The 11,446-nt window shown below is 32.3% G+C and overlaps 1 protein-coding gene across 1 annotated transcript; it reads left to right on the plus strand.

Annotated features, from left to right (window-relative positions):
- The first annotated feature begins 1,594 nt into the window (after positions 1-1,594).
- Positions 1,595-11,232, plus strand: LOC105340121 (porphobilinogen deaminase). The gene is made up of 11 exons (XM_011446013.4): positions 1,595-1,750; positions 4,372-4,444; positions 5,073-5,122; positions 5,378-5,511; positions 5,749-5,826; positions 6,154-6,229; positions 6,459-6,572; positions 7,002-7,160; positions 7,479-7,532; positions 7,728-7,826; positions 8,404-11,232. Exons 1-11 carry the CDS (start codon positions 1,706-1,708, stop codon positions 8,656-8,658), a joined length of 1,137 nt encoding a protein of 378 aa, XP_011444315.3. The 5' UTR covers positions 1,595-1,705; the 3' UTR covers positions 8,659-11,232.
- The last annotated feature ends 214 nt before the right edge of the window (positions 11,233-11,446 follow it).

Here is an 11,446-nt window from a genome sequence, read left to right on the forward strand (position 1 = left end):
GGCGACAATAAGACTAAAATGCTCTAGATGTTTAAAAGCACTTTATTTGAACTTTAGGTCGGTAGGGTGAATTCTGGAAATCCAAAAACTACACCAGAACAATCCGAAACTAATTCTTGACTGATGATAATAATGAACAAATGATATAAATAAGAATAGTTAACAATAGTAATTAGCACTAAAAGCATGAGTGACATATGACACGGAGTAAAACTTCAAATTGAGTGAGTCAATTATATCAAGTCCACAAAGTTAAGAGTTAATTTAAAACGATTAAGCAATTACGCCTTAAACAAACGTTTTGGGATTAATGTTTTGTAAGACAAAATGCGATAAAGATATTATAGCAAATTGATAACAAATAAAGCAATGTGAATTTGAAGTTTTATACAAAATGTCTTGAATTATAGTTCATTGAAATTTCACTCCATGATATAAAACACCATGAGCACTTTGATAATCAAACTCTCTCTCATTTGCTGTATATATGTTTTTTTGTGTGTTCAAAGAGAAGGAATGTGAATACTACCAATGCAGTCAAAAAAGAACAAAAAGCATGCCACTTTATGATTTTAAGAAGCCACCCATGATCCAAATAATGTCAACCTTGGCGACTCAACATTATTAAGAACTCTTGTTTAAGAAGAGACTCAGAGTGTGTTTTTTTGTGTCACGCAGGGTGAAACTCGTTCAAATTAGTGGGGGCATATGACCTACAGGAACATTACAGACAAAGTCCTCGTGGTTTTTAAAAGTTCTCTGGTTTAAATTAACGTCAAGACTGTCTGTCCCCTTTATCCGTGTGTGTGGTTTGTACAAGAGAACATCATGTGACTTAAAAACTCAAGGATAAAAATATCTTCTTTCACTTCAGTGAACCGTACCATGTTATATTTATTAATGAGATTCTAAAATCCATCTAAGAAGTTGATGATATATTTTTCTGTCGATAAATAATAGATTAATAATAATTAGATAAATTTCATTAATGAAAATTACATGGGTTGTTTGATCACTATACTTTTTGTAACAACTCGTTGGACGCAATTAAATGGTTGGCTAATTAGTAGTAAATCTTTGTTATGCTTTTGCAGATTTGAATCAAATGATCATATAAGAGAATTCTGTTAAACAATTATCTGGAGGAAAAAGAAAACATCACAAATGCGGAAATATATGTGCGAAAATATTTATGGATAATTACAACAGACACGTAATTAACATCGTTTTTTTAAATGTGTGTGTGGGGGGGCAGATTTATCCGGGGGAAAAAATATATATTTGCCAATCTCTCCAAAATTTTAATCCGTGGGAGGGGGTCTATATAAGTACATATATTGGCCTTCCTAGAACTCTAATCTTCTATCCTGTATTTCAAATTTTGTTTATTTCCCTGTAATTTTTACATAAAAGATGAAAAGTTTGCAAAAATTCGTTTTAATTTCTAAAATTCAATACCACATTCGCATACTAACTGTTCATAAAAAAGATGACAGTATCACGTGATTATGCAGCTCTCTTGACTAACCTTCGCATACCTCAAGTTGCTCATCTGATCGGGCTCGGCTTCACGATGTCCTTGACCGCCCTTAGATTATAAATACGTTTGGGACTCCTCGGTATTCATCAGTAAAGCCGGAAGTTTTTTGAAGTTCTGACACGTGTGTCTCAAAACAGTCACAAATTTCTCAGTTATCTTGCTAAAATGGAAACTAAAAGTGTTGTAAAAGTCGGTTCTCGTAAGAGTCAGGTATGTTTTAATGTTTTAATGATAATTTTACTGGGGTTAGTAGCAATAATCGACAAAATTTTACAAGCAGATGGCGCTTGCCTCTGTTGATATTTTGTTTACATTTCACAATCTAGATATTGAACTGATGCTAGCAAAGGTTAAATCAAAGACAGTCTTCATGTTTTAGAAGAATTTTATTTTGTCTAAGTCATTAAATATATCTTTATCTCTATACTCGAGTACATCAGATTTACATGTTGTTATCAACCGATAAAATTAATATAAGAAGGTGTGTCAAAGTTGTATAACATACAAATTATTGAAAATATATTTAAAACAATTCAGATTAAACTTAATATGGTGTAAATGTTCATTGCTACAGGGAACTGCAGGAACATTACAATATTCATAGTTTTGATTAAACGAAATACATGTATTTTAACACGTACATACGTAAAAATCCATGTCAACAACTTAAATTTAGCTTTTATTCCAATGTCATTCAAAATAATCATGGGTTTTAATCCAAGTCTAGCTTCATAATATTTTTTTTTTTACATTTGCTGGTCAAAGGAATAAATTACTCCTTTCTTATTTTGATACACATATATATTGTACTATGTTTACAGTACAATGTATCTAATAATTGATTACATAAAACTTAATTTTATTTTTTACCTATTAAATTCTACACATACATGTAAATACCAATAGACTACTGTACTATAGTCTTCTTGCTTATCTGAATGTCTTATCTGGGTGATATAAGTCTTCAATGTTGGTCTCTAAATCGTGAAGGAAGGAGGTTTATACTAAGAGAGGCCATGTCCCTATTTTCTATCTACAAATAAGCCCATGTTGAGTTGTGTTCGTTTATAGATCCACCTTTGACTAAAATTTATGATCATAGTATAAATTATTGGTAAATGTAAGGTTTCTGGTTCCCATTATTATAATGTTCAGAAATCTGAAAAATAAATGTCCAAACCCCCACCCACCCATTTTACCTTTAAATTGAGTAGGTTATTAACATATTCACCTACAAAACTGTCATCTACAGTTGTAGTATAAAATACGGCAATATTGCATAGGGTTTTGATTTCTTAGCTGGGACTATGACCATCATGATTGATTTAGATGAACGAATCAATCCACTTATTTATAGTGATAGTGCATGTTGAATTCGCCTGTTGTTTACTATGGAAAAAGATGATTGGCTTTACATTTTCATGTTGTACTATTAGCACAGTAAATTTCAAATGATAAACCTGAGTAAAAGTCTTCAAAGTCAATGAGTTTATATCACCCTTTTACTAATATCTTATCTGTAGTTGTAAATAACAAAAATGTTGTACCAATAATAAATTTCTTTTATCAAAAACTTAAAGAAAGAAAAGATATACATGTATAAGAATGTTTTTAAAGCATTTTTATAAGAAATATAGAGCACAGCATAAAGTGGCAGTATGAGAATATTTTTCATGTTGTGTAATGTAAAGCCAGTAAGCCACATTTTAACTTTGAATGGAAGCAAATGGAAATGATTGACCTTCAAAATCATGTGACTGTAAAGATTTTGGCCTAGACATAGAATGAAATTGTACATTCCATCATGTGACTTCAATATCTATTTAGGCAAAAGGTTGCCTAGATCAACATATTCTTGAATAGAAGAATTCTTGACTATCACATGACTTTTGGTTCAATCTATTATTATATAGTATTCTTTTGTCATGCATTCACATGATATATAAGGATAATCAACTTTTGCAGTCGGGACTCCTGACCAATGCTAGACACATGCATATCAAAGTATGATCCGTGCATGTCTCACCTTACGACAAAAAGTTATTTACCTGGCGAAAAGTTTACTTTGGGTCAGTGTTCAATGTCAGTGATAGATGCTAATGCACGTCTATTTCAGGAAACATACGTCACAGTGAACAACCACGTATTTTATGTTTACAAGTGGATTTGAGCAAATAACATGTCATCAGCAATACGTCATCACTTGTTGGGCATATGAGGTGTCACTGAAGAATTTACTCATTAGGTTGTTCAAGTGACTCCTTATAAATGTACCGGTACATGTGTATGTCTGTACATGCTTCATAATTAAAATATTATTGAATGATAGATTTAGTCACATGCACATATACTGCATTCTCTCGAAGTACAGCTATATAACGGTACATTTACTACATCATGTACATGGAAATGTGGTCTGTTAGGACCATAAGGTCCACAATATTATTGAGAAAATATGGTTTAATTTAATTGCAACTTTGATTGAAGAGAATAAATGTTTGCTGCTAGTGGTACTTCAATTATTTATCATGCTTGGCCATGGATGGGGAATTTTATGTACGATAAATAAATTAATATTCAAGATTTTCCAAAAAGTGACACAAGGGGATTGATATTAAAAAATTTTGTAGCATATGTCAAGCAAGCATAACTTGATTGATCGTTCCACTGAAGTGAAGCATAGAGATATGGGTTAATTTATTTATGTTGTTACTTTAAATTGCCTCAGTGCATACAGTAGATGTTCAAGTTGATATGCAAAGATTATTGATTTCATTTACATTTCATTGATTTTACTTGTTTTTTATGTTGTTTTGTTTCGTTTTTTACAGCTTGCATTGATTCAAACCAATACTATTATCAACCAGCTGAAAAAACTCAACCCAAACCTTTCATTTGAAGTCAGTAAGTATCACACCAGAAAACAGAGAGAAAAAAAAAAGAGAGAGAGAGAGAGAGAGTATGTGTCTTAAACATGTACATGCACCCAGTATACACAACTTCTAGTAAAAGTTACATGTAAAACTGTGGCAACAATCTGTAAATGAAATTTTCATTTATACATAAGAGATCTTACAGATTTTTTATCACTTGATCCGTTAAAATAGAAATGCTAGTATGTATACACCAGCTGGTAGTTTGAAAAAATGATTGACAATGGTATTGATAAAATATGAGACGAAATTGATCAAGCTTGTTTTTTTTATATTAATATAGATTTTTCTCCTGCATCACTGAATAAAAATTCATGATTTACAGACACTGATAAAACTAAAAAGTTGTATTTATATTGGTGCATACCTGCACCAGGTACATGTTCATTTACTTAACAATCTGAGGAGTTGAAAACAAAATATATTGATCCTTTTTTTTTTTAAGAGCATGTGCATTGTTTTTAGGTTAAACAACATGAACGTAGGTTGTATATTTATGTACTCAGTCTAGTACATGTATCGAATAAACAACATGGAAAATTAGTACATATTACCATGATTACATGCATGTTTCATATGGCTTTGTGTGTTTTTTTCAGTTTCTATGCAGACAACTGGAGATAAAGTGTTGGATGCTGCATTATCAAAGGTATGATTCAACAACAACATGAAAATGACCATGACCCTTAGTTTTCACGAAATAATGGGAGTGGGAGGAAGTGTTACATGTGTTTTATCATATTCTTGGGTAATTGCTGAATAATTGATAAGTCCAATGCAAATTTGTAGAAAGGCAAGAAAATCAAAGCAGAATTGTTGATTTAGATTTATAGATACACTAGCAAACATTAAAAAGTTCATGATATTTAATATTTATGACAGTGCTATGAATGTTTACTCACAGATAGGGGAGAAAAACCTGTTTACACGAGAGCTAGAGCTTGCATTGGAGAAGAAAGAGGTGGACTTTGTGGTCCACTCCCTGAAGGACCTCCCCACAGCCTTACCGGAGGGGCTGCTCATTGGCTGTATCTACAAGTAAGTCCATACAGTACCTATAGTTTTATTGGCAGTATTTATATACATGTATATACATATGTGTACATTCTGTATGTACTGTACCATATGGAATCATGCAGTCTGAGAATCTTAATCCCTCAACTGTTCATGAATATGATATTTCATTGCATTATCTAGGCCAGAAAAATTCATTGAGACATTTTGCAGTCAGAGACAGAGCAGGTTTCAATAAGTATATTTTTTTTCTCTATTTAGGAGAGACAGTCCTTATGATGCAGTGGTGATGCATCCATCAAATGCTGGAAAGAAGCTTGAAGACTTACCAGAAGGAAGGTAAAGATATAATTACCTCAGAATTCCTTCAAAGAATTATTTCAAAGCTTCTAGCTGTAAATACTGTTGTGAACTTATCATGACTGCATGTATAGATCTATATTTATAGTTTTTTTAAAAGATGAACCAGTGTATGACAGACTAGAGAGCTACAAATCCGCAGTGAAGCTTATTTAGAGAGAAAATACATTAAAAATTTGTCATTTGAGAGCAAAAGAAAAAATGAATATAATAAGGATTTAGAAGTCTTTGTCACAAGTACATGTAAAATATCACTCATATTTTATCCAGTAAAACATTTGTTCAAAGCATCATTTCTTTTTTCAGTGTAATTGGAACAAGTTCTTTGAGACGAGCTGCACAGCTAGCAAGGAAGTTCCCACACTTCAAATTTGAAAATATCGTATCCTTTTCACATTGTTATGTACTTTGCTGAAAGAAACAGGAAGTAACAATACCTAAAAATATAAAGTTTCTTTCTGAAATGTTTACATAGGGAGCACACATTGTTCTAGGTCAGTGTGTCTAGTGTGTTTTTTGTCTAGTGTGTTTTTTGTCGTTTGGTTTTTTTTTTGACAAAGAAATTCTCATAACACGTAAAAGATTTAAGAAGTTCCTTAACTATCGATCAGAGAGGAAATCTGAACACGAGGTTCAGGAAGCTGGATGAGGACAATAAATACTCTGCCATTATTCTAGCAGAAGCTGGCTTGCATCGGATGGGATGGCCGGATAGAATCTCTCAGGTACTTACATATATAGATATTTCTGATGGGGACTAATCAATGCAATCCAGTATTTTAATACAGTACTAAAAATTTTTACTTGAACATGTTGAAAGCCAAGTAAATATTAAGGATTTAAAAATTGTTCAGTCTACTATGTTATTATGATAGGCTTGCCTTACTTTATGTTTTTCCATTGTTGATATTCTTACAAAGAGATGTGTAGTAAATTATAACTAGCAATTGGATAAGGCATGAAAACATAATATAGAAATGGCATTCAAAAGAAAAATTCTGTCAGATAGCATATAACAGTTTTACTTAAACATTTTACAAATCAAAGCAAAGTTGTTTTTTTATGTATACATTAAACTCCTTAAGTCAAGAAATTCTTGTATTCTGACAATGACTCATTTACTAGCATATCAATTACTCTATTTTCATGGACAGGTTTTGGACAAGGATACCTGTATGTATGCTGTCTCTCAGGGGGCCATGGCAGTAGAGTGTAGGAACAGCGACCCCTTCACCCTCAGCCTCCTCTCCCAGATCCACCACCCAGAAACCGTGATTCAGTGTGTGGCAGAAAGGGCCTTCCTAAAGAAACTGGTGTGTACAGCTCTTCTATTGTTAATGCCCATAGTAGCTTTTGCCTGTGGTAGTATCATTAGAAGTGCATTTGATAAACTGCATTAAATGAATTATAGTCATTTGAAAAAAAATATAAAGTGAACAATGAATGTGAATCACCTTTATTTTATACTGAGCTAGAGTTCTGATTCTGATAGAGAAAAGAAATATTTTTTTGGATTTTTGTAATATTATACTGTGGAATGAATGTATAACTAAGGCAGGGGTCCATGCATGTACAGTGTATAGTTGTCCCTGTTGTTTGGCCTGACTTGACTCCATTTCTCTGTGTTGTAGGAGGGTGGGTGCAGTGTGCCAGTCTCCGCCTTCTCAGAAGTTAAAGATGGAAAGGTCAGTCGAAGTGAACACAAAAAGTTTTGGAACAAATACATAGAAAACAAAATTCAGCAACCGACTATGAGAACTTGAGAGTTCAATGAATTTAGTTATGTTCCATGCATAAGCCATGGGAAATATTGTGCATATCTTGTATATGATGAAAAGTAAAGACATTTTTTCAACTCTATGATTTTTGTGTTTTTACAGTTATCCCTGACTGGTGGGGTTTTCAGCATTGACGGAAAACAAGGCAGGATAGAGTATGCGTGCGACAGTCTTCCGGAGTCTATTGAAGAGAAGGAAAAGGTATGGTGATATACATATACCTTTACTGTAGATTACTATTTAAAAGCAAGGAATTAAATTTGCATAAAATTGTGAGAAGCACCCCATTTTGTTTTTCTTACAGTAGTGCACTTTATGCAAAATAATGAAGAAAAATTCAGTGCATGATAACAGTTTTATATTTTCAAGATTTGACACCATATGACAGAATCTCAGGGTTAAGTACTAGCGTAAAATAAGGGATCAACAGTACATGTACGTGTATTGTTTTGTCAATGAACAGCATATAATTCATGAAATAATTAAGATAGCAATTCTGATTTGGTATTTGAGTTGAATATATGAGTATAGCTGAGAAAGTCTAATCATTTAATGATGAAGAATGTAAAACTATGAAGTTCTCTCACTGCTGTATCATTTTGTACAGTTTCCTGTTTTTGGGGGTCATCTCTCCTTGATCATGAGAAAAGGTTTTAAGATAAATGTTTACAGATGACTATGCAGGGTTTCAATTTATTTTTCAGTTTTATTTTCAGGATTTAAATTGTTCATGAGTATAAGCAGTCTTCTTAATAAATGAAATTGATTCTTTTTTTAGCCAACTGTGTCTCCAAATGGCCCAAGAGAGTTCGCTGGCATCGTAGGCAGTGAAAAAGTTTCTATAGCAACCCTAGAGGTAGCTCAAAGAGTAGGACTTCAGGTAGCAGAACTTTTATTGAATACAGAGGCCAAAGAAATTCTTGCCAATGCCAAAGCAGAAACTGCAGCTGCTGTCATTGCAGAGAAACAGAAAAAAGACGCTGAAAAAATGAAAAACGAAGCAGAGAAACCCCAAGCCAATGGAATTAGCTAGATTAGGAAATTTGGTGGATAAATTAAAATAGAATTTGTCAAAGGTTATATTCTCTATGAAAGGATGAAAGAAAGCATTTGTTCATCACATACATGTATACTGCTATATTGAATTATAATATAGATGTGTAGATTTTCATCTATTTGCAAGCTCTTGGGCTTATGATAAAAATGGATGTATTGAAGGAAACAAAGATTTCTTTTTTGCAATAATGGAGGTGAGAGTTATCATTCTTGTATCACAAATGCATGAACGCAAAGTTTGTTGAAAATTTATTTCAATTGGCAATTTATGTTTGTGATGACAAAGAATTTATTTTATTTACATGCATCTTTCACTTGGCAAGAACATCCAATTGTCTTTGTAAAACTTTGGGAATTAAGTATTATGATATGCCAAAGAGATTTGTTTCAGTTATAATATAGGGTGAACATCTATTATTAAAGCAATAAGTCCTCTGGGTTGAGCATAATGATTAATGAAATTGTTCAAAAACGCAAAAAAATATCGGATCTGTTTTCATCAGCATTATGCTAGCTTGCATTTAAAAAGCAATTCTGACTTTTTTCTTAGACTTAAGCATGTTATTGTAGAGTAAGTGGAATTGATCACCTGATTTGAAAATGGAGTTCAATTTGACAATGCTAGGAAAAAAGAATAGATTTTTTTCTAATGATATGATAATTGTACTTGTACAAGAGTGTATGAAGTTATTTAACATAAATGTATGAATATGTAGTGATTTTTTAAATGAAGATTTTTTTTTATTTTTACCAAATTAATTCATTTTATACAAGGAAATGAATAACATGTTTTATGTTCAATATAGTGTATATAAGAAATTCTATGAAGCCATATTTATATGAATTATTAAAAATTATAATGGAAAGATTGTTATAGTTAAATTGTACTGTGTTGTTAATCTGCTGTTAAGGCAGTATTGAATGTGTCATTTCTAGTGAAATTTCTGTCACAAATATGTAAACATTCCACTGAAGCTGCCCAAGTCAATAGAGGGTTTTATATACATGAAAATTCCTGAAATGATTTTTAAAAATTGAATAATGTTGACAAAATAAAATGAGATAGTAAAATCAAAGTCATCCAACTTTTATTGATCATGTTTATTTTCTCTGTATCAAAGATGTTATTTAGACATGTAAACGGGTTCAGTATGAACACACAAATGAAAAAAATTAGATCTGTGTTAAATGGCTACATAGTCTTTCGATTGCAATTGTAATTCTTTTTTATACACCAAATCATTTCATTGGTACATGTAAGTTATTTATAAGAAAACTTATAGCTCTTAAATTATCAGATTACTTGACAAATGAAATGTTCAAATATCATAGTTAATTATTTATATTCAGTGTTACAATTCTCTTTTAAGATCTTGAAATATGCATGAATTTAATCTATCCATTTCTTAAAGAAATATCGTCCACAAATATGATGTTTTTGTTAATACACACTGCCATTTACTCTGTATATAGTTATATATCAGCATGTAGGAGGGCATTTTTTAACCGGGTTTTCCAACGGAAAAATCCGGTTATTAAAATGGTGAAAATGGCGGGCGGGCGGGCGGCTGCCAAAAGGGTACCCTCATTGTACGGATAACTCCTCCTACATTTTTCAAGATAGGAAGTTGTTCTTTTGCAGATCAATTGTACATATATCAGAGGTGTGCATATTGCTAGGATTTTGATTTCCGATAATTTATCGAAAAAATACCAGCTTTTGAACTTAGTCATTTTTTGGCAAAATGTTGTATATAGGGTACCCTCATTGTACGGATAACTCCTCCTACAGTTCTCAAGATAGGAAGTTGTTCTTTTGCATATCAATTGTACATATATCAGAGGTGTGCATATTGCTAGGATTTTGATTTCCGATAATTTATGAAAAAAAATACTAGCTTTTGAACTTACTCATTTTTTGGCAAAATGTTGCATATACATGTAGGGTACTCCATTTCACTGGATAAGGGTTGACATGGATTATGGATACAGTTTACATAAAAGAAAACCCGGTTTGCTGTCATATTGACAGCTTTTCACTTGTATTGATTTTTGCGTTATGAAAAATGTCTGAAAAGTCTATTTTTAAAAGTTCTAGTTTATCTTATATATGACATGTCTATGAAAGTCCCTGATCTAAGACAACGCTTTAAGCGCTGTGATCAGCAAGCGTGAGAAATTTAGTAGACTTTCAGTTTTAGCTCGGTTAATTGCGGTGGATTGGTGGTGCTTTTCCCTTTTCAAGATAATGTACTTAAGTAATTGAAAATGCTTCTATATAGATTGATGGTGGATATCTGCAGGATTTAAGGGCTGTAGTTTAGCCTTTGAACTTCTCGCTCCGTGTGCTTAACGTCGCTTGTCTCTGGGCGGTACTAAGTATTGCTCTGTCTCTTTGTTTTATAACTTAAATGGTGGTCCTGGCTCATTAATGTGATCAAGGAATATAATATTTTTTAATCAATTAATGGAAACGTTCTCAGTCTCATTTTTAGTCAGCATCTATGATGTGTGGTATTTTAGTATATTTTTTTTTAGCTTTTTTTTTAAACGAACCAAAGGCGATAAAACAGCTTTAATAACTCAATGAATTTCGTATTTTGGGAGAATACTGTTTTTACGGACGACTTTTTTTCTCCCTACTAAAACATATTGTTTGCAGTTCCAGTCCCTGTACAGTTGCGTCCGTCGGTATCAAAGTGTTCCCTCAGACACCCAGCTACGTTTCGTCCGTGTGCGTCTCGTGAAATCATCTTTTTGAATGG

The sequence above is a fragment of the Magallana gigas genome, chromosome 2 (genome assembly GCF_963853765.1).
Source record: "Magallana gigas chromosome 2, xbMagGiga1.1, whole genome shotgun sequence".
Taxonomy (NCBI): domain Eukaryota; kingdom Metazoa; phylum Mollusca; class Bivalvia; order Ostreida; family Ostreidae; genus Magallana; species Magallana gigas.

Excerpts from the sequence above, each read along its gene's own strand:
- LOC105340121 (XM_011446013.4), top strand. The coding sequence starts at position 1,706 with ATGGAAACTAAAAGTGTTGTAAAAGTCGGTTCTCGTAAGAGTCAG. Across the intron at positions 4,445-5,072 it reads AAACCTTTCATTTGAAGTCA|TTTCTATGCAGACAACTGGA; the intron begins GTAAGTATCACA and ends TGTTTTTTTCAG. Across the intron at positions 6,573-7,001 it reads GGCCGGATAGAATCTCTCAG|GTTTTGGACAAGGATACCTG; the intron begins GTACTTACATAT and ends TTTCATGGACAG.